At 33.0% G+C, this 25,881-nt stretch overlaps 1 protein-coding gene across 1 annotated transcript in view; it reads right to left on the reverse strand.

The window, feature by feature from the left end:
- LOC124363528 overlaps window positions 1–25,881 on the reverse strand; it is a 68,818-nt gene that overhangs the window by 31,393 nt on the left and 11,544 nt on the right. The window contains exon 2 of the mRNA XM_046818777.1: window positions 25,426–25,593. Coding sequence (XP_046674733.1) covers window positions 25,426–25,593 — 168 coding nt within the window. The remainder of the gene's footprint in view (window positions 1–25,425; window positions 25,594–25,881) is intronic.

Raw genomic sequence — 25,881 nt, forward strand, 5'->3', positions numbered from 1 at the left:
TAAACAAACAAATTGGCTTACTTGATTTCTTCAATGCTCTCGTGTTAAATAATTTAATAAGCAATGCCACAATAGTAGGACCATAAATGCAACTTGTGTAATGATAACAATATAGGTACTTTTTTGAAAGCTCACAAATCAAAGAAAAAGTAGAATATGCTGATATCAGATGTAATAACCTTATGAATACACCTATACTTTTCCTACACTTTGTGAGAGTCGATTTCCATTGAATTGTAGCCCCGCTTGAATAGTAATGCCATTGTAAGCTGTCGTTTGGCTTTTTAACAAACGAAAAACTCTGTTTGAGAACAATATTGTCGGTGATCAATCTTTGGAGCCATGTGGAGTTACGTGGAAAGTCACATAAATAAATTGTAGCTTTCGAAAGTGAAACGGTGTTAAATTTTGACACGAAATGGACAATATGATACAACTCTTCACTACCAGAGGGGAAATTAAAACATTAAATCAGAAATGAATGAGGCGACTAGTTGTAATCGTCCGTCACAGGACTCTAAACGTCCGCCAAGGAGCCGTTCGGACGAGAGAGGGCCGTTACGTGCAACGGAGTGCAACGCGTTAACAGCATCACTGTCCATCGTTTGTGGCTGTACGCTACATGACTTGTAATGATAAACAACTTATTATAGTTCAAGACCTGACGTGGGTATTATCTCGTACCTGCTCGAGCCTTACTTTCAACTTGGCTGAATGGATGACCTACAATAAAGTTGTATTAATGGGACGGTTATATAGAGAAGTAAAAGTCTGTTTGTACAATAAATTATTAGCATTTATTTTGATATTTTTATAATCTTAGATCAAACTTTGAGTCCGATTTAGATATGGTGCGAGTTAAATTGTGGCAGTTCTGTCCATCTCACTCTGGACTCTCTTCTTTTATTCTTGTTCATTTGATCCTTCCCTGTCAGTAGATCACAGTAGATCTCTTGGACAAGGGCAGACTAAGGATTTTTTTTTAATATGCAACAACCAAAACTAATTAAATATTTAATTTTTATGGGAAAATTAATGAAACAATTTGCCGAAAACTAAAAACAAACAAAATAGAACATTTTGATAACTATTAAATCATATTGTTTGGATATTGTTACAATTAGTATTTCATTTATCCACAAGTACACTGTAAAACTAGCAAACATTTTGTTAGAGCTGAAATACTGTAATCTAAATCTTATGACTTTATTGCAGGTCACGTATGTGCCCCTCAAGAAAAAGAATTGTGAAACTCCCATTTAAGCTGTAAAGAACGTCCTCTCATTATACAAAATATCAATAATAAAACATTAACAAATTAAATAATGTTGCACATTACAGCAATTATGTTTCTTTCCCTGTTTCATATTATGTATTAATTTATGTTATTTAATAATAAAATTGTATTTTTATAACAATTTAGCAGTGGATAGCTCTGAAATATTATCATGCTTTGATACAACCAGTATTGGATATTTGACACGCTTCTTCATCATAACTTTTAAATTTTCTTCTTACCTTAATCCTTGAATGTCTTAACTCCTATCTACCAGAAAAGACGTGTAAAATATCCATAGAATTTGTTAAAAGTGCATGATTACTGCAAGTCTTCACCTTTCATTTTTTTGTTAATATGAATCACAGAACATAATTCCTGAATGATTATGATATCTAGCTTTGTATTTAATGTATAAAATTTCCTTCTAGTCGCCGGAGTACAAAAATACGTATCACTACAATTGGCTGTCTGTGGTAAGGTAGGTACGGTATTAAGGTTCACTTCTCTGAACTTTAATAAAACAATGATATTTAGTTTTGCTATTAAAACTAATCGCTAATCTCATTTATGCAGGTGAGTAGGGTCAATAGATAATAAGATAATATAGTGAGTAGAATCCTTGTGTTCTTTAACTGTAAGTTTTGTCAAAAGCTAATTGAAACTTAGATACTGTTCTGCGGATCACTCAATTGTTAACACCAAAGATTGATGCCTTAAAGGATTCTTGGTATTCCACCCCCCTCTCCACACCAAGTGACCGGAGTAACACATATTGAAACAAAGGTTAGCAGAAACAATTGCCTTCGTGGGTAATCTACAGTTTTCAGATTTAGTAAGAGCAAATGAGATATTTAATGCCTAATTTTTAGCTCTCTCTCATGTATTGTGTAATGATAGTTGGTTTTCTGTAGAGCTCAACGTGTATCCGATGAATCAGCATAAAATAAAAGCCTAAGATTTCCATTTGGATATACATATTTTATGAAATACAACTTTCTTCTGTCTTTGTTAGACCTATTAATGAGTAACTTGTTCCTCTTAGGTAGAGTTACAATAAGATAAAGATTTCACATAAGTCAATTCAAGAGTAAAGTAAATTTAAACAGATATGCCTGAGAATTTACACAGATATTATATTATTTCATAAACTTATTGTCTGAAATATGAATGAAGTTCTAGAATTATAAAATCTGGTTTTAAGTTAACTGATATTAAGCCAAAAACTGTTTTGTAAAAACCGTTTCTTTTTTGCTTGTAGTGTGATTTCCTCAGTAAGTAGCAAAGAATTTGTAAATGAACCTAGTAGAGAATTTAATTCAGAACAAATTGATTTCAAATAAGGCCTGAAAACAAAAACCAGTTTTGAGAAAACGACTCTTTCCACGCCAAAACTTAAGTCAATTTATTAGAGAAAAGAAAGAATGACATTTTAATAAAGATGTACATTGTAATAAAAGAACGAACAAGTTTACTAACTTATATAGATTTTTCAGTAATAATTTATAAATTATGCATTATTTATTCATAAAATGTGATACAATGATTTTAATATTAACTTGATAAGTTATTGCATTTAAAACATGCAAAAGCCAAGAAATGTCGTGTGGTGTACCAGATAATGCGTAGAATCAAAATCAAAACCTCAAATGCGTAGAATATTACGTATTATGACGCAACATTCAATTTTTCAGGCCGCAAGTTTCCAAAATCCCGAAATTCTATTTAAATTAATGTTAGTCGTTCCCTAACTACTTACATGAATTATATACTTTTCACTAGCTATAAAATCACTGATATAAAAAACGATTATGGCATGAACATAATGAATTAAAAACTTGCCGCACAAGCCATCATCTGACCTCACGATCACCGACTACGTCGCAGATTAGCGATCCTACACTCACGCACGCTCTTAGTTAACCATCTTTCAATTAACATTTGATTGCAACAACACTACAACCATTGCCTACTCGATTACGTATAATTTAAACCTATAGATATGTAATAGGGAGAGAATTAAACACCTAATTCATCTCGGTCAATAATTTTCTTCCCATTCCGTGCGCTATATAATTAACAGAAAGCAATAATCCGATGCCCGGAAGGATCCACAAGGAAGTGACCTGTGTTCGTGGCTGTTTATGCGAACTGAGGTCGAGTGCGGTAGCATGTTTCGATAATTACGTACATAATTATACATTGTCCTCTGAAATAAATCAGACACCATTCCAAACTGGTTTGGCCACTGTTGTGTTACACCGATCCGGTGAATTTCTTTATTCGCTTTCGGTAGTAGCCTACCTATAGTCGTATAGCAGTGAATTTGTTTAAGTACTGAAATATATTACGTTAGTTGAAGGCATTCAAGGGTAATTTATTTGTTATAGCTAACCTAATGGGAGACGGCATTCTGATCAAAATCAATCTTTTTATGTTCACACTGCGTCAAAAAATTGTAAACACAACTAAAAACTTAAAATATTTAATACCATGGAGAACTATATCATCTTATATCACAGATTTTATAAACCCCAAAATACAAAATAATTTAATAAAACAGTATTCGCAAATTATCCACAGTACTATTGAAGAATAACAAACGAACCTCAGAAATAGGGAAACTAGCTTTAATACGAAGGATAACATCTAATTATAAAAATACTGGCAGCTGGTGAACCAAACCCATGTTGATCACTTTTTTTATATTGATGTTTCATTGGGAAAGCCTTAACCAATCATGATACAGCTTCATCCAACTGTATAAGTGAATACTATTTTGGGCAGTTTTTGGGTTAATCTATTGAATGATTATAGCTCTCATAGGGATACCGACATTTTTCAACATTGAAATGTAGGTTGACGTATTAATTAGGTTGGAAATATTTCGACGATGTAAGCCTAAGAAGAACAGCAGCGTTTTAATAACTTCAATATAGAACTAAAACGACACTGCTCTATAATGCAAAAATAATTTTATCGATTTACTAATGAATCATTCATCATACTAATTAATTAAAAAAATTTGGCCCCAAGTAATTGCGCGATGTGACGTCGGGTTCGTTCAATGTTAGCTTGTGTAAAACTGGTATATCCAAATAAAAGTTTAAAAAGCTTATAAATATAATTATGTAATGAAATATCATAAATAGGCAAGCATATGGATTTCGATCCGCACTTCATGGAGTATCTTCTGCAATAAAGTTATCTGTATTTTGTCCCAATGCTAGGAAGTTATACAACTTTATTTATAGAATCCTTAACTATCCTAACAGAGTAGCAGCACAATGGGCCACGAATCACTCCTACTATAGTTATTGAAATTCTTCATTCAATTTTACACCGAGAAAGGTCAACGTAGTTAAATGTCATACGAGTCGAAGTCAATGGTATATATAGTTGTTTTACAAAAAAATAAAGTGTCTTAATAATACAACAGTTTTATGAATTGGTTTCGCATTCTATAGTATTTATGTTTATATGTAGGCATTTCCTTAATTGCCAGCCATTTTAGCAACATCTAGAAACACGTTTCTAATTTGTACATATTCAGTAGTTGCGGGTAAAGTAAATTGAAATTTTATGTACTGTGTTGTATAAAAAACTTTGTGAGTGCAATTAAATTTTCATCTTACTTAATTCTAACATATCTTACTTAATATAAAATACAATATTAATACGTAACTGAACATGTATTTATACTAATAATAACTTATTTTGCGTGATCCGCTACAAAACCTTACTTAACCTAACATTTTTATATGAGATGGTAAGCTTTACCTAACCGTTATTAGTAACGATTATCAACTTTAAATGTCTTACTCTATACAGTCCGTGAGCACATTTCTTTAACTAGATAGCAACCATTAACGAAACATGTTTAACTTTACTTAATATTGTTAAAATTTAAAAAAAACCTTACCTTACATAATGTAATAAACCCATTTCATTTAAAAATTGAATTAAATTACAAAAACTTTAAATTATAGAACCTTTAATAGAAATAGAACAACTAAGAGTATTTCTTTTGTAGTTTTTAATATAATAAATGAACTATTTACTATGCTATCTGCCCTTTTTGGCTCAGAACGTTTTTAGTTTATTCTAAACTTTTATTTATTTAAGTTTATTTTTTACGTTAGTGCTATCAATCAGAGCTGTCCCATAAACTAAGATAACAGCTCCATCCTGTCCGAAAGGAAGAATTGAAAAGGTGACAGTTTTACAGTAGAAGTGAGTCGCAAATAGTGATCTGCCGTATCACAAGGACCGGCCTCCCATAAACCCTGCCGGGTGGGTGGACTGGTGTTGAATCATTGCAAAGGGCGAGAATATATAACTGTCAACCACTGCTTATTTATCGCGTTAACAATTATAACTTTAATGGAAACCTTGAAATCCACCCGTCGTTCTAGAATTTATCTTCTGCCACCGGGAATAATGCAATCAACTCCTCCAGTTTATTATCTTTAATTGTTATTGAGCGAAAGTCAGACTTGTGAGTGGAGATTTCTATACAAAGATTACAATTCTTCGAAGGCTTTATCTTATATTGAATCTCTAGGCTACCGTTTCGCTTTAGTATAGTAACAAAATCAATATTCGTAGTAGTGGAACAATCAATTGTTTAGTAAAAATGTCAAACTTCTCAATTTTGTACGGTTGTAAATTTCTGCCACAATTATGTTAATATATTGTATAATTTTCATGAATGTATAATATTATTGAATATCATCACTAGATCTTACTCAAATTGCCTATTGCATTAATGCGCCGTTGGGAGCCATTACGATATTTCAATATTAGTGGTTACATCACTACTTGGCAATCGTACGTTATCTACTGTGGTACATAACTTATCTACGTCGATCATAGAAGTTAACCGATAGGGTGCGGAGACATAGCGATAAATCTGCCAGAACTCGCTCGGTATCTGCCGGCGAGCACGGTGCGGCGCGGCCAAGGGGCTACAAACAACCCGCGGATAACTCGCCTTATCGGGCACTAGATCCATCGAGCTCTGTCGAACATCCCGCTGTGTGAATTAGAACTGTGTGTTGACCTCCCGGCGACCCCACGACTGATGGCTTCTAGTTCCAAACAGGCGGCGATTGCGGGTCAGAGGTGTCGACGTCCGTACACCGCCCCGCTCCGCGGCCATCGAACAATGGACCCGCTCGTAGACTGTCTTATTGGGTTTCGTAACCTCACAATGTGCGGAACTTCACTGATGGACTTCTCATTGAAGTCGGAAAACTCTGATACATTCAAAAGTAGTGATAAAGATTGCTATTTGCACTGAGATCTCAGACCATTCATTTGTATTTCCCGCAACGTAACTGAATATGAGTGAGGGTAAGGATATACATTAATATAAAGGGAAATACATACTATTCGCTAATGATGGTATCCACAGTACTAACCTAGTTTAATCTAAATTATGATGTGAAATTTTTGATAGTGGGATGGTCTAAGTACTAACAGCTTGATGTCTCGTTGCACCGAAAAGTACAACAGCACCGAATATAAATGTCCAATCCCATAGCTCCGAAAGAATGGACCGAAATGATCACAACACCAACAGAATCTCATACAGTTCCTTAGCATCATATTCCAACAGAACAATAGAACAGTAATGTAGCGTATCAGAAAAAGTATGCATAGAATATGAAATTTTGTGTTAAGATTCTGATATTAATAAAATTTGCCGTTGGTTTGTTAAAAAAATATATAATTCAGCTCCAACATGCAGCCACATTCACAAAGAAGTTTGTTGTCGGTGCTATGGTGTTAGGTGATAACAGCATCAGATTCCAGACGCTACAATAAGAGGAAGGTGAAGTGGAGTATTTATTCTAAATCAACCTCTCCCTTCTTGGCTACGTTGCATGTAGAACACTCGGTTGCTCCACCGTGCTTAGAGATCGTGTCAGTAACATCGTAGTGCACCGAATTGTGTAATAAATGAAACAATGAGAATGAAAATTCACTTTGGATTACACTACATTTTATATTTTTAATCTAGTTATCTCAAATGTCAAAACGTTTGATTTCAATGGTCAAATGTTGATGTAAAATGTCAATGGTTCGATTTGAGCTTCTTATTTTCGATCTCTTCCATAGAACATGTGTTTAGATTCCAGGAGTCAAGTCTGAAACCGCATCAGACTCCAGTAGCCGCAATAAGAGGTAGGTGAACTGGAACTAAACATTCATAATAGTTCAAATGTGCATCCTTAGGAAAGGAATGGAGCTATTTCTTCATAATAATTGTAGATATATGTATGATATGATAGAATTAACCGTTGCCAAAGTGGTCGGATTTTTCAGTGATGAAACTCATCATGGAAGATCTATAATCTGTGAAACCTGATCAGCGGCTGTGATGTAGTCTAAGCCGGGTACGAGTGCATGTGTGGTACGTACATCACCAAGACTTGGCCTGGACCCAGACATGCCTCTCTGTGTTCCTCAGTGCTCTCGATAGTTGCCAGTAAATCCTCCGATAGCCTAGGAATTAATTATCACACTATCAGCCAGTCGCCATGTTTATTATGTGCTGATAAGAGAGCCCTTGATAACAACAGTCCACAGGTCCACTCTCGTAATTACTTCTCCTTCCTAGAGCTGATAACTGGAACTATGAGCGTCCCTGGGACTGAGGCGTGGGCCGGCGATATTCAAATTGTATATTTAACATTGTTGCATTGTGAATGAAACAAGGTATTGTATGTCTGTGCAGTTTCAAGTCAGCAGTAGGTATATTTTCAATGTAAGATTATTTTAAAAAAGTCATCCACCTTTATATTGTTTAACTTTAACATGGTAAAATTATACTAAAAATCCTGCGGTTAATTCTAAAATACGAACATCGCATTCATAACTAAACACTATTTAACTATCAAAAGGAATGAACATATAAGAATCGGAGGTTTTTGGGATACATAATTGTCTCATAAAATGTTATTTAAGTTTGTGCAGAATTTAATATTATGCTTTAAGGTAGATTTCATAGTTATTTACCACATGAACAGTACTTTCACTTGATTTAAAAGTTATGTTCAAGAATATTTGAGAACGTAGATGTTGTTGTCATATATGTATAATATTCCCGCTGGTAGCAACTGGATGTTCGAAAATGTTTATTGATGAAGGATGATTTGAAATTATAGTAGGATTTTGGACATTTGCCATCGCTATATTTTTTGTAAGATAAACTATGGCAATTCAAGTATCAAGTATCCTATTAAATATTTGAGCTGCATCGTAAACTCTTCATATTGAGTAAAAGAGAAGATCTGTATTTTATTTCCATTTGGGTATTACGAGAAGTTGCAAACTTTGTTCAATGGTACTCATAAAGGATGGATCTGTCTTAGATGTACAATGTCAAAACGGAGAGGACTCATAGCTCCTAATAAAATAGTACTATGAGAAAAATCTTTGTGGGTGAAAGTAGCGTGTCGGAGCATTGCTATTAGGTGCTATGGAACTGCTATGTCAGTCAGTGCTGTGTTACTCTCGGGCCGTTCTATGGGAACTTTAGAACTAAGAACTATGCTATTAGGTGCTGTGGTACTGTGAGCTTAAATATTCGATGCTAAGGAATGAATTCAGGTTGGTAGTAGACCATCCCAATGTTATGCACAGTAACATTATCTTAATGTCGTGTTCAATTAAACTGGTATTGCAGCCATCATTTCTGAACCTATTATTTATATTTATATCATGTAATATTGATTTATATCTTTACTTTCACTCATTTTCAAGGTCTCCAACAAACTATTTAACTCTTTTATATTATCTCTTAGTGAATTACATTATAAACTGACATATTTGGATTACACTATTTGTGTTCCTGAATTTTTGTATCAAAAACAATTATATTTTAGTTTTGTTCCTAATCTTAATGAAAATCCATGTCATTGCCAAAACCTTACTAGTCAATTCTATGAATAATGTTATTTTCAGAACGAAAATGAGTTAAATGTAACTTTTCTAATTAATTACCTACATTCGAAATGTAAAGGCATCATCCAAGTTTCCCTGTTTAAATTAGGTTGACACGTTGAAGACTCAATTAAAATCTTGAAATGTTCCTGTATCACAAGGTAGTGCCGAGATCAGTCAACTTATATTAAACAAAGTTGCTAGTAATACAAATTCGCTTATACAGGTGAGTAGAGGGAGTTGAGTTGCATCTAATTCGCCGGGGCGTAACCAATAATCGGCCAATATTACCATCAGCAATTAAAATGGGTGTAACAACAAATATTATACTTGGCAGCCTGCCATGTTTGGAATAATTTAACTCTAGTGTTTCTTTTCGTTCTTTATAAATATATGAATATTGCATTTATGAATATTATTTTGTAGTGAAAATACAAGCTAGACTGGAGAGAATAGGGATTAGTTCTCGAAGTGTAGTTCTAGGTTTATATTTAAAATAAACCCGTGATTCTGTTACTAGCTTGTTAAAACTATTTTCGCCGGCTTGAGTAACATACATGTTTATTTTTGTACTGTAGAATCGCACAATGTGCTCTGCATCAATATTCCAGATATTTAATTACATTCTTATGGCATATCATATCCTATAGTCCACTACGCTTCTGTGACATTGGAATCTGTTGCCTAAGCATGCTATTAAAAAAGAACTAACTTTGGCCAGATTCCTTTGATTATTAGATCACTGCCTCATTACTGTTACTGAAATTTGTTACTGATAACTGTTATAGCTCATCCTGCAGCAGTGGTGAAACCATTCATGGTAGACTGGTACCGATTGACCGATGGCGTGATTTTTTTCTTATTAGCATAACTAAAATCAAATAGGGAAAAGTGAATTTTGCATCATGATCATTGGGTATATATAAAAGCTACTTGTTTGGAAGTATTTAATTCGGCAGATAAATTTAAATTGCCAGATAAAAGTAGATCTATTTATGGGACAAATAAGGGCTCGCGGTTAATGTTTTTACATTTCTATAAAAAAAATCAAAACAACGTGTTTATGAGTATATGTTTTAGTAGTATCTTTATTGTTGGCTGAGCTTATCATTCATGGAGCTGTAAAATTTTCATTTCTGCCTGTCCTTATGTAAGTCCCGTTGTCTATCTGTCTGTCTGTCTGTCTCTCTACATGATATCTCAATTCTATCTTCATTTATATATTAGATATGATGGATCAGTGAGTTTGACAGTGATGCTTGTCACTCCATGGGATTTGGCTGGTATTATTGTTTAGTATAATGGCAACGTAAAAATAGCAGAAACAATAAATTTGTAAAAACTCAGTACGTTCATAAGGGATTTTAACAAAAACCACATTACTACATGCAGCCTAAATACCCCAACATCTCTTTGTTTGAAGTTTGTTTTTTACGATGGAAGGATTGTGAGGAAACAATATTTTTTCCGGAACTTTGCCATCATTAGTGATACAATACAATCACAACACTTAAACATCATTTTATAGTGACTTTGTGTGTGGCCTTTTATTATTTAAACATTCTTTAAATATCTAAGTTAATGAGAAAAAATGAACGTCTCATGTGGCAAGATATTTCGAGAAAGATTTCATCTGTAGAGTTAAAATTTTGTATGAAACTTTATTTTTACAATGGTGCATACATACCTTGGAATTCGACTGCACGTATTTGAAGCGTTACTCTAAGTAAGGTGACACAATTTATTTTTGTTTCATTGTCTCTCGTTCTATCTGTCAATGAAATTTTTTCTTTGAACCTTAGCGATGAATGTTACGCAAAACATGGTGTGGCGTACTCCTACCTTGTAGGCGTACTCCTACATGATAAATCATTCGTACGGTCGTTGTGTGCTGATGTCCGGGGGATTAATTTCAGTTAGTTCTGAGGTCCGCCGCTACGCCTAACTTAGATTGTTATCATTCAGATATTAATTGCCTGAGCCTCTCACTCCACAGAAGTCAGTACGAGTGCTCGCTGTCTCAATTCATGTAACTAGTACATGTACAACAAAGATGTTATATACAATTTTCTCAGCTTTTAAGAACAAAGTTAACTCAGGTATGTTACAAATACAATGTTTACTTTCCTTTTACTGTTTTACATAGTTTTACGTTTAGTAGTAATATATATATATATATATATATATATATATATATATATATATATATATATATTCTATTATTATATTATAGTACTTAAGTTATCTCGTTATATTGTATTGTATTGTACTATATTTATTGCATTGTATATATTCTTACTAGGCTATATATCAATTCTAAGCAATCCATATTTTAAAATTTTTACACAATCCAAATTTTCAATGAATGGAATATCAAATAAATACAGTTATTAAAAAAAATCCAACATTATATTCTAAAAGTAAGCGAGTTCTATTGATTATGATAGCTATCTAATCTGCTTCGTGATGAAGGAAACTCATGTATCACAAAAAGTTGCTCGACGGTAGTGAGGTCGGGTGTAAGGTAAAAAGTGTTAGAAACACCCGTTATGGTACAACGAGTTTAGGTTTGAACTGCATCCAAATAGACCGATGTTAATAACGGGTTTGTCTAGCCAAGGTATAAATAATGCGGTGTTACGTCACTTCCTGCGTAGTATGCAACTGGAACGGCGGGACAGCGTGCGTTGTGCAGTGGTACATCTTGTAGACATCTTACAGGCCCGCCTCTTGAGACAGGTACAGGGCACGGTTTGTCTACATACATATACAAGTACTGAGTCCTTAACTGCGGGACGATCAGTGTGGGAAATTTAGTGCTAGTAGTTCCTGTAAAACTAGTACACTAGAGTTTTTCTTAATTATCTAAAATCGTTACTGTAATTAGCTACATCTTTTCGTTAATAAATTGAATTTGTTTTATATTCTTTCTTGTCTGCAATTGTTAAATGATTTGATTTATGTTTTATATGTAAGTTTTTATTTTAAGGTGTGGATAAAATAATAATAATAATAATGTTTTATTTTCTCAAATATGTGTACAGTTGTTTTACAAACAGTAATGTCTTATAAACCAGGTCTGACATCAAGAATAACATTTTATATATATATATATATATATATATATATGTTATATATATATATATATATATATCATTTTATTCTTGAGGTCAGACCTGGTGTCTAAGAAATTATTGTTCGTAAAACAACTGTACACATATTTGAGAAAATGAAACATGATTATTATTATTTTATCCACACCTTAATTTAAATATAAGTGTTACAGATTATGCAATACTATAAAAACGTTGTAAACAAAACTTTTATTATACTTACCATCTTTGGATTAAATTTGATACATTTAAATTAATTATTAAATTTAAAATGCGGAAAAGAATGTTTGATTAGAATTGGATATACGAGTATTATTGAAATTATATACGGTAGTAGTAAAATTCTCAAAGTTAAAATGTAACTATGTCAGAAGCGCGTGACATTTTTCACTTTTGTTTTGTATTTACATATTTGGAGTACGGCTACAACACGTGTCGCAGAGCCTATATTTGAAATTTAAAATCTCTAGTTGCATGTGTTACTATGTCGCATGGTAAAATGTCATACTATGATTTTACTCTAATTTTTACAAGTTGATCTGTGTTTTCTCGTTGCCATCAAGGTTACCCACACGATCAGTGTAAAAATGTTCACTAACGCTCAGCCAAAACCCATGACGTGGCATGCACCGTAATCCAACTCGATGTTTCTAATATAGATTAGAATGAAGAAATTGAACACATTGAAATAATACTTGTTATTAGCAGTTACCCGTTACCTCACACGCAACTTTCAAAGTTAAAGAGCGCAGGCTTCTTAGTAAAAGCATTTATTATGAAATATGATAAAGTCCTATGATATTTTCCAAACAGAAGTAGGCATATATCAGGTATATATTATTTCAGTGCCATAGCTAAGAGATTCACTAGTTGGAAATGTTTGGACTGGTATATTTTAGGGTTTGTGCGAGTAGGAGAATGCATTTCTGGTTTAAATCGATACATTTTCAAAAAATGTATATACATAAAAGGTGTCCACTTTTGGCCATTTATATCCACTTACGTTCTAAGGTATTTCGAGTGCCATACCTCACTTTTGCCATACCTCGAGTTTGCCTTTTCTTCCGATCAAGAAAATATATAAGCATATATAAAACTAATAAGCCCTACATGTATGGCATTTTTATTAACAGTCTAAAATGTGTTTTGTGAACGTTTTAAATTCGTTTCCAATATAATGTGTTTACGGCTCTTCAGTTGAACTTGTATTGTTGTCTTAATAGAGAAAACCATACATACAGATGTTGGTTTCTAAAACCTACTTCGGTTAATAAACGTTACCTTGTCACACATCGATAATCATGATTTTTATATTACCATTATTCATTATTATAATTTCTTTAGATGTTTTACTTCATACTTGATATACATGTTATTTATTATTATGTCTGACATATTTATTACCTGCATCTTATGAATTCTCTGACAAAATTTAAATTAATGAATACATTTCCTTAATACTAGAAAGGGGGGGGTAATGTTACTGTTTAATTTATAAGAGTGTAATGTGCATTGTAATTAAAGTAACTGATAGTGTACTGGGCAAATTTTGCCCAAAACTTACATTTACAGGATGGTACCATCGAGCTCATATAATATTTGCTTAAACATATATTATTTTATTAAAATTTACGTTTATTTTTCATATAGACACTTGTACTCTAAAGTACGCCAGCATACCTTTCAATAATACCTGGCACAGTGAAAACAATAAAATAAATCACTAGGTTGTAGCCATATTTTGATAGTATTTACTAGGTTAAAGTTAGTAACTTGTTATATACGGCAATGATTACGTATACAGTTTACCTCAGAGAGTTTGAATAATTATCCAACCCCGAATATCAGGTTTATGTTCATTAAATACGAGGACTTGTTATTCAAATGAAAAATACATTTACATTCATGACGTGTTCATTTTAAAACGGCTGTTTTACACGAATTCTACCATCGTTTATTTTATAATGGTATCGTGGAAAATAAATAACCCAGTGGAAGTAAACTTATTCAAGCTTAATTGGAACAGTGGCTTGTCTCCAACTATAAACGAACTATTTTATGTATGCAAAGATACTCAGGAATGTGAAAATATTCCGCCCACACGGTTGAGACTAAAGGAAGGTAATATGATGAAATACATGAAATAGTAGGCTGAAAATTGACGTTTTACCGAGTACAACATTTCTAGGCACTAAGATACATGTTTATGTAACTAAACTTTCATCTTTGTCTGAAGTCATGTACTGGTTACACTTGTCAAAGAAGACGTCATATAAAATACTACTATCTGAGAAAAGTCATGTATTTTCAGGCTCCAAACCTGGATCATGAATTAAAATATTGGGATAGGGCAACACTAAAGTTCGTTTTATTAATTAAACTTACACAAAAACTACAAATCCTACAATTTAAATTTGTTTTATGAAAACATGCTAATTTATTTGGTTAATGCCATCAGCCATGTTGGTGGGTAACATAGTAAATGTATAATTCAATAACATCATAAATATGACATTATCATTTAGTATTCAAGCTTGGCTTTTCATGTGATGACAGAATCATCGTCTCTCAGAGTCAGTAACATTTTTAGTGAACGAGAGGACAACAGAAAGTAAAGTAATATAAATCTAGTTTCTACGATTGAACTAAGAAAAACTAAGAACTAAGAAAATTATCCAGCTTATATTTTGAAAACCGGTCAGTAATTTAGTATAGCATAAGTTTTTTCACGTTTCGAAAATCACATTGTTTACAACGGAAGATAACGTTTTAAGTTCCAACCAGAAGTCATCACGTTACTTACAATATTACAAGGTAGTACGCCACACCACGTGTCGTGCAACAGGCCTTGCGAGGGTTAGAAGGAAAAATCTACTTATATAACTCATACAGATACACAGACACACAATCACACAAAAAAGAAATTATTACTTTCCCCTCCTTTGGAAAACAAAAGAGAAACTGTGTAACCCTACTACGTGATAATCTTCAATGACACTGAGCAAAATTTAATGTCTAGATAGGCACTATCACAGAACTATTTCTTGTCTACGTAGAACTGAAGTTTTGTACAGAATTCAAAGTGTAAAGATGAAAGTTTTCTCGAGATATCGTGCCACATGGTACATTCACATTTTTGTTGAAAAAGTTACGTTTCATAGCTAGGTGTTCAAATTATTAAAGTTCCAGTAAGTTAGCTAGGTTACTACAGTGCAAGAGTGCGCTGAAGTAAAATACTGTAACCTACTTTTGACATTGCTCCAGGCTGTAATACCTTTCTTTTTACTCTTTGAATAAAAGTGTCACTTATAATCTTATACAATCATACACAGGTTGTTAACAACTTTATTTATTCTGATATTTTCTAGTTGTTCATAAGACAAATGTAAAAATAATGGCTAACGCTTAACCACATCCCATGGAGTGACAGGCATCATAAACGAAATCTGAGTTGTGAATATAGAAATGAAGCTTTTTGCAAAACTTCAAGTCTATACATCGGTTCATTTTCGAAATGCCTTGCGGACAGTCAGACACATGGACAAGTAGACAGTCAGAAATTAAAATTACCATCCCCCTAGATTGATAGGCTTCGCTAACGTTCAGCCAAGAAGTTATTTTAAAACTGTTTATTCTGTTTCTCGTCATTAAGTACTTTAATATACAAAATCTGAAAATAAGTGTGGCACAGAAAATCTTATTGAATCACAGCATGGTTTAGATATTTTATTGTTTCTGTTAAATAAAAATAGTAGGAAGTGTTTGAAACTGTAAAATCCCTCTGGACTACGCTCTACTAGTTTCTAAAGTTGCGGAAAAAACCTCAAACCAATGTTACGATTATTAAATTAAACAGGCTATAAATGTCAACAACTGCTCTGTGTAAATATTATGTTATGACAACTCAAATATTTGTTTAATAATTTAAACTATTATAATAAATTTGTTAATATTTATAATCCCTAATGCAAAGAGTAACCTTGATAGTAACAAAACCGACTATTAATTTTTTCTGGAATCGCTGTTAAGCTCAGAGTTTATCCAGATAAGAAAATTAGTATAAGCTTTAAGAAAAAATATATTTTTAACTGTATGTTTTAGCAAATACTGGTATGCAGTGCTTGGCCAGTACTATAATGCAGATTTAAATGACAAGTTACTATCTAACTTTTCCTTTAAATTGAAGACTGCTATAAAAGTCATCTTAGTTACCCTTTAATTGAAGTAGGCCTCAGACCTGCTTATGTATATATATTCTTGATCAGGACAACAAAACAAACTCAATTGTGTCATCAGAAATGACTGAAAGTTAATTAAAAAGTCATAAAATTCCAAAATAGGCATCTAATGACTGAATTTGGCTTCTCAGACCTTTAAATGTAATATTCTTGGTCGGGGAAACAAGGCAAAATCATGTATGGCTCAAAAAAATTTTCATACTGGTGTAATTTAGAATGGTCATAACTATGCCCATGGTTCACACTACGTTCCAAGAAATGGAGTCTTTTATTAAGGTGTCAAAACTAAGTCAAGAGGCATGCAAAGGTTATGAAAAATGAACAATACATGGGAATAAATTGGCCAAAATTGATCTTGACAACAGATAAGTCAAGTTTAATATGTTTTAAATAAGAAAACATTTATATATCACAAGGTATATACCTTACTTATTAGAGAGATAATTTGACTGCGTTTCAATAGTAAATATTTATATTTCTTTTGTATTCATCATGTTTTATTACATATCATTATATTCTATTAGTTAAAATAGTCCTATAAACAGTTAAAAAAAATGAAATACAAAAGGCACAAAAAAACTCCTCCTTTGATAAGACTCAGCTTTTGCTTCGGGTACAGTATTGATAAGACCTCCTTATTATACAACTCTCGCCTTGTGGTAGACGATAAAGTTATCAGTTATCATTATACCATAATGTGTGGTAGCGAAGATATTTGTCCTTTTAAGCTCGGTATAACTTAATTTTTTGTTTAATTACTTAACGAAGAACCAGTAAAAAAGATTGCGTCATTAAATCAGATTATTTAAAATGAGAAAGTAAAAAGTTTACGTTTACGAATATTAAAGTGTTTCATAATTACAATGTATATAGATTTTTATTGCCAGTATTAAGCTCAATAATGTGACCCGCGATAAGCTCGGGGACAAAACACTTCTGTGGTCCTCGGTTTAACGAGCCCTGGAGATTCCTCGGCTGGAGTGTGACGAAGACGACTTAATTGACGCCAAAGGACTGTTTTGCCGGTAGTAAAAGGCAATTAGATCTTAGCGTAAGTCCTCTCGCCTTGACATTTGGCTTAAAATATACGATACGGGACAAGCCATCGTTAAGATACGATAATTGGATGAACCTTTCCGCCGCCCAACAACATAAAGTCAAATATCCCACAGAGCTCTACTTAATGATGACCAGTTTACGAGCGTCAATTCAACGACTTTAGATATTGATGCTGTCTCCCGCATTATATCGAACCAGGTATTTGCCTAATAGTCTAGTAGTTAATTAACATGTAACTAAGTAAGAAAACCATTATTAACTAAGTAAGTCAAGCAGGCAGCGTAACAGTTGAGATAGATACTTGCTACCCACCGTCAATAACTTATTTAGAACTGCATTTATCTGTTACACATAAGTAAATAAAAAGCTTTTTACAGTAGAAAACTAATTTAGAAGTTTATGAACTACTTTGAAGTATAAGAATACAAAATTAAATACTTCTTCGACGTTACAAGAGCTAATTCGATGTAATACTAAATATACAAAAAAAATATAGTTCCATAACTATCTACACTTAGCTACAAATAAAATTTCAATAAATACTTCTTGAACTTTTCATAATGTTTCCAAACATTTTGTTTGCTTCTAGCAGTGTAGTGTGTTCGGCCATTGTGATGATTGTTAAACATCGACAATTAAATATGTACTAATATTGTAAACCAAGTTAATCTGAGACTGATATTTACATTTTTATGTTCAGGAAATATTGGAATTCTATTTATTCGCTGTAAAGACTTACACAAAAGAAGTAGATATCATCAAAGAGGCTTACATAAATGTATGAAGTTTAGAAATTCACAAAGTAACACTCCTATGAGTCATTCAGACATCGTTAAGGTAGACGAAGTAGTGGTAAAGTCAAACATAGTATATCTATAAAGCTCTAAAAATTGTATATAATATTGTATCGTCCAGAATGTTATGTACATCAAATAAATAATCGATTTGACGTACTGAACTCGTAACAGATCAGGTTGGAATGTGAGAATGACTTACGCTTATGTATGTGTTGTCCTGCCTATACTCATATTCTGGACTATGAACTATGGACTATTCTGGAATACTATATTTCATCAACTTACAATTACACATATTCTACACAGGTTCATAAGTAGGAATATAAAATTACAGTTCAATTGAAACAAAACTGTTGTGTACTGTGAAGAATGGAAAATTATTACATTAATTAAACATTGTGCATAATTTACAAGCTTAGAGGTTTGTTTAAAATTACACAGCGTTTCATTTGAAACATTTATACGTTATTCCAGCAAATATAACCCCTGCATTTCTGGTTCTTACAAAGCCTAATCTGTTTTCTTACAATGCCTTTCATTATAATTAAGAGAATATCATGTGCGTTTTCCAGTTTGTAAGTTCCGCCGCTTCAAAATAGTGCTGACCCAATAAAGGTTTTGAGATATGCCTACCAATCTACGGGAAGCCGTTTTCAGTAAATGACTGAATTTCTAAAAAGTTAATCATAACAAACTTTTACTGAAATTGGCTTGCCATAGCAGAGAAAAACATGAAATTTTAAGTTACATTACCAATGTACGTATTGTGCTGCGGTAAACGTAGATCAGGTACACCGTGGATTACACTGGACGTATAATGCTAGGAAGTAGAGGATACATTTAATACCATCCAAATTCGTTGCTATCCTTAAGTATAAGGATCCATCATTAATTTTTGGAGAACTTTCTAAACCTGTGGTTAAACCCCAATAATGTGAAACGTATTAAACCGATTAATATTTGTTGAATAACTTAAATATAAACGTAATTCCAGTTAGAAAGATAAGTGAAAAACTATTTAGGAACATTAAAAGTCAGCAGGTAACGCATTTTAGTTGTTAAGTACGGTTAATGTAGTTAATCTCAGAAGCGAAATTAACTAATCATGAGTACTCCAAAGCTTACCGATATTCCAACTGTATGACTATCGTCCCAGTTTTCCCATCCCCGTCAATCCACATATTGCTAAATCACGGTATTAACCGACATACCTTTATGTTACTCTTCTAATAAAAGACAAGAATATTTCAGTGTTAGCCTTTATCAACTCAAGCCTTAGTTAGTATTTCAATGTTTTTATAAAATGCATGTAATTACTGGATTCTGTTTATAATTAATCAGTTAGCTGCGCAAAAAGGTCATTGTTTTTTTACTAAACTTAACTTGTATTGTTTCAATGTGTATCGATAATCCTATGTATGTTTCATTAAACAGCCTATATTATTACAGTTTTTAGGATGTGAAGAAATTTACATTTTGATGGAGTTCTAATGATGCTGCAAATCGGAGACCGATCACTCATGATTACTTGGATTGCTTCCTATGTGTATAATCCTTTAAAACGCTATTAAGGTTGAGAAATTTCAGGATTTTTTGCCAATATGATAATGAAACGTAATCGTTTTCATTGGTTTTGCGATTAACTGGTTATTTCCGAGACTGATTTTACTAAATTTGTAAAATAACAGCTTATTATATATTCAACATAAAAACCCACACAATTTGAGCGTACATTTTGCTCCACTTAATAATAAAAAATTCATGCAATAGGTCAGAACTGTTTATTTCGGCACTTCAAGATTTATATCAACACAATAACTTCTCGTTATCCTTAGTAAACTACTTATCGTATGGTAATATACTTTAGCTTTAACAAAGCTTGTCACTTGTGGGATCGAAAATTTTATTTTTTTCTGTCTGTCATTCTATGGAACACGATAACTCGAAAACTATTTGACCTGTAGTCATGAAATTGTGCATGAAGCTTTATTTCTATATGAGGAACGCTGAGTTAGATGATGGTGTACGTTATTCCATAGAATATGGCTGAGCGTTAGTGAATATTTTTTACATTGGTCTTATGAGCAATTATGATGGCAACGAAACAATAGAGAAATAAATTTGTAAACAAATTCAGTACACCCATAACAGATTCAAACATGTGAGATATTAACACACGTAGTTCAGTGGTATGTATACTTTTATTTTTTTTTTTAACTAAAATGAAACTAAATTTAATGAACAAAAATATCAAAATATCATGTATCATGATACGTCGTCAGTTTAAGTTAGCATGAAACTTCATTTCTACAAGAATAAGTACAATGATGCGTCATTTTGTGCCAACTTCTTATTTGTATGATTTTTGTCTATTTGTACGCAGGAATCATGGGAATGAAATCTATATAGGTTTTACAATTTTTATGCAACCTCAGTGAAACTTTTCACGACACGTGGTGTGGCGATCTCTTACCCTTTTTTAGGCATTTGATAGGTATTATTTATTATATTATTCACAGAATTTTGTTATAATTAGTTATCATTTTATTAATTACTAGATGGCTTTAGAAGTTAAATAATTTTTTTAAATCATTGAATAAATACACTCTAAAATATATGTAACACCATTTTACCAGCTTTGTCTTATTGGAAACCAAATGCTTAATTTTATTTCAGTTATGTGGGTCTGACGATGTGTTCATTGAACACGAAAGGCCTCACAAAAACAAAAATTTATCATTTATTGGAGTGTTTGTTCAGAAATTAAGCATATGTAACACCAATTTTAAAATCAGCTATTTTATACGTTATAGTGTACTAAAATTTTACTTCCAAGAATTACTTTTTGAGATTCCTTTTAAATTAATGTTTACACCTTACATAATTCGAATCTTGTTATTTGAAAACAAACAACAATGATTTGTGAATTTCTAATGGCGTTAGAAAGTGTAGGAGTCCCGTTATATCGCGCCTGCGAGGTCGACCTTCTCGGTGTGTTTTGGAGGGAACGAATCATCTCAACGACCAGAAAATTGTGGCAACGTATGCAATCTGAGATCCAACGTGATCCCATTTGAGAACAATTAATTCCTTTCAACGCCAAGCTACTTTCGTGAGCTCACAAACTATCATCTTCCGGCACCTTGGAGCCCTAATGGCGGGAGGCTGAACCTTCAATCAGCGGTAAACACGGGTCTGCAACAGTCGGTCAGCGCTGTTCCCAAACAGTTGTCCGATTTATGCAGACCGTCAGCCGAACAAGTCTATAACTCGCGGTCTACCGACTTCTTCCAATTTATTATAGTTTACGACACCGCTTCGAATAACTTCATTGATTAAAATCGAGCACAACCATAAAACCTGAATTATAGTTTACCCTGCCGCAGCCGCTTGCGTAAGGAATGCAAATACTCTCAGGGGGAGAGGATAGCCTTCATAAACTTGGGATTCGACAGGGAAGTGGGACTGTTTTGTAGTATTTATCTTTGTATCTATAACATTGTTCAGTTGTTTGAAGCCGTTACTTATGTAGTTTATACATTTTTTGGACAACGGTACTGATATTCTTAATTTTTTTGTATGAAATATTAAATTTCTCCCTACATAAGTATCCGAAGGTTGAATAATTTGCAGATTAATAATCGTGCTTCAATACTTTGTCACTTTATATTTTAGTACCTTTATAACGTTCTAAATCTCTCATTTTTGCATTTCCCTTATGTGTAACTGAAATGAAAGTGAAATAACAAATCCTAACATTATTATATCAGGTGTTTATGCTTCTTAAAACAAATGAAGATCGTAAATTCTTTCAATCTAAAAATAATATACAGCATTACTCAAAGTAAGTGTTGGATGTCTAAAAAGGGTTGAATAAGGAGGGGTTAAATATCTACTAGTTGGACAGGCCGGAAGGTAAATCTGGTGATGAATAAAAATCTATCACAAAACCTATTAACGGATTGTAAATAACGGAAAACGTCTACTAACATAAATAACCAGAATTTTACGTCTGTTAATCATATAAAAGAGACAGAAAAGTTTGTGGAGATAAAGATGTCATCCCTTTGTTATCACTAAATGAATCTGGGAAAAAATACATTTATTTTCAGTCGTCTAGGTACACGTTGCCGATTAGACAAGTATGGAATGCTATTAGTACTTGCGTCTATATTAATTAGGAAGCCTAATGAATTAATGTTTATGCTTATTACCTAAGATAGACGTAAGTTTTTGGCAAATCTCCTTCACTTCTATTTCACATTGGCCCTACTTAGAAGCCCCGGATGCAATAGGCCTATAGAATTAATATTATATACACACACACACACACACACACACACACACACGCATATATATATATATATATATATATATATATATATATATATATATATATATATATATATGTCGTATAATACCCCAAAAATGGTTTAAGGTATATCATCATTATTTAATCTCCGCTTAAGATTAGAAGAATTACCTGGTAACATGTTAGCATCTTAGTAGGCTCAAAAAGGTGTACAAATGTAAATGTGAACTTGAAGGTAATTTCATACTTTTAAATGGAAGTGTCGTTAAACTAGATATATTTCAAATTATAATTCAATAATCTGAAAGCAATGGCGTAAATAGTATTTGGCTTTGGAGGGTAAGGAGTGAATCTGATGGAAGGGCACATCTCATCGGGGATATGGATTAAATAAAAATTCAAATAATCTTGCTACTACTAATTTAGAATAACACGTTTAATTACTGTATTTCAAAGCAGTTGCGTTGCCGCTACACATATACGAGTATATCTAAATAATTTTGACCTTTGGCAGAAAGGTTCTATACCCCTCTCCTCCTCTTAGTTATGCCACTGCTTGGAAGTTATCCAAATAAACTTTTCTCGTCAATAGTGTTATTGGCTACAAAATATGAACTAAAATCCAGACAAGTTGATTTTGTTATAGCCCCTCAGCTTTAAGTTATATATTTTATAAAGTTTATATATTTTTGGCACATTTCAGAGCAACTTTTAGAGCTCCAGTAATGTTTTTACAACGTATGGAGCACAAGAAGGTTTTGATTAAAGAAAGGAAATTACCAATGAGATGGATTCACTTGTGTACTGCAATGCAACTGTGTTCGCGAGGTAAGCGTCCGCTATCGGCTGAGCTATCGCCTCCGGCCTTGTGGGAGTGGAGGCTCTGGTAGTTACCACGTTATGCAGAAGTGAGCCATTTCTCGCAGCAGACGTTTATGGAGGTTCACGCGAATAATAGAGATACGCTTGTGCAGAAGAAAGCTGAGGTGTTAAGAGATTCGCGTAAAGACGCGTCCCGTCGGCAGATCCTATCTCGAGGACTCACTGTTGTGCATAAACTGGCCTTTCTATTATTATCTGACATCGTATTTCATATTTGCAGAGTCGGTGATGTGCGCGCGCATCATTACAAGCGCGATTGTTCCGACTGTTGGCGGCTCGTGTTACAAATTGGCAACAACGTGCCAACTGCCTGGCTGTCCTCCCTCGGGATATTAATGGGCTTGACTGTCCTCCACCCGATATTGTTCTGGGACCCTTCTTCATTTATAACTCTATTGAAGCGGACGTGTTTTTAATTTGCCCACCGCGTTGTCTCGGCGACAAGTGTGACGCCCTTGTCGCACTACAGGACCCCACGAGCGATTAAACTTGATCAGCTTAATTCCTTTAAGAGGTTAAAGTAATTTCACCCCTAAACATTATGGGTGTTTAGTTCGATCTTAAAATTTTACGATAGTAATTCTAATGATTACCGCCATACATTTTTCTTTCCAATATTTTGACGCACCATTGTAACAATGTAATATTTACGTCAGCGTTAAAGGTAAATATTTACTGCATCGTTAAAAGTAATGATAACGAAAATCATTTCATTACACAATAATTCAACTATGGAAAATAATCATAACTTAGGTATACGTTTAAATACAAAATATAACTCTAATATGTGCTGTTATAAAAATATATGTATATCACTCCACATATGATATTAAAAAATACACGTTTTCTTTGTATTACACTAATATTATTAATTTTCTAACAAATTCCTTGCTGTAAGTAAAGGATACATACAACATTTTATTTAAGTGTGTTTATGATTAAGGCCAAAATAATAAAAGTTGTGCCAATATGCAAAACTATTATTATTTTTACAACAATGTATTCGCCATTTCCGCATTATTAAGGTGTTCTTTAAAGGTGGTTGGTCTGTAAAATACTATAGGGTTTTAATACTTCCAAAAGGTTAATTCTTTAATTAATTAGTTACTTGAGTTAAAAACTCACATTTATAATAATGATGTATCGTGTTTTATTTCAATCCAAAGGTCCAAAATTTGAATTTTTATAAATTCTTGAAATTCAATAAAACTATGAAGACCACTTTTCCTTGTGGTAAAATGCTTTTGTTAAAAAGACATTTCATGGGTTGATGTTCTGAAAAACTTATGTAAATAAGTTTTACATACGTATTTGTAAATCAAGATGTTATAGAAATAAAATATTGTCTGGAATGCACATTAATAAAATGTACATACAATCTAATTAGAATCAATATTTGTAATTGTCAACGATTGAAATAAATGTATATCAAAATAGAAACTATCCTTCTTACATTTCAAACAAAAGGTTTCGAAAAGATGGAATCAATAACTTTTTGTAAAAATATCATTAGAACTATAAGAAACTCAATTCTTATTCTCAAGAACCTTAGAATTTTCTAGATCATCCTTTTAAAATTAAACTTTTAAAAGCAGACTAGTCAAATAAAGTTCAAGGAAACGCTAATAATTGTTTTAACTTATTGGCCGATTTACGTACGTGCACTAATCTTGACTTTTAATTTTTGACACCTTTTGTACGAAAACAGTACTTTCTCCCCATACTCTTTGTGTAAAGAGAAAGCAAACTTCCTTACGTAGGCCTTTGCATATATTACCTCCATTTCCTAGAAAAGTACACCTCGTCTCTCGCAATGAACGCTCCAGTTATGGCGGTGGGGGAGACGAGGGGGCAGATGGGCAGTTACGTGAACAGCCAGGACACCTGCCGCAGGATCAGCGCAGGACCGGTCCCAGGCGCTGCGCCGAGCCGACAGGAAGTGGCGACTCGTACTCATCGCTGAAATCTGACCCGTTGTATCAGATTACAGTTACAGCAAAATTTTATATCATGCAGGAAAGAAATCTGCATTCAAACCGGACAAGACCTCCGATAACAGAAAATGTGTATGAAAGAGTATTCTGAAAATAAAAAAATATTATTTATCTTAATTGTTAAAGTAAAACATCTATAGACTGTCGATATAGTTTAAATCTAATACAGTTTTGTATGTAGTTGTTTTATTTTATATAATAACCAATATCAAATTATTGGTAGTTCAACACGCATTACAACTACTGTAATGATCAAATAA

Source organism: Homalodisca vitripennis, chromosome 5 (genome assembly GCF_021130785.1).
Source record: "Homalodisca vitripennis isolate AUS2020 chromosome 5, UT_GWSS_2.1, whole genome shotgun sequence".
Lineage (NCBI taxonomy): Eukaryota > Metazoa > Arthropoda > Insecta > Hemiptera > Cicadellidae > Homalodisca > Homalodisca vitripennis.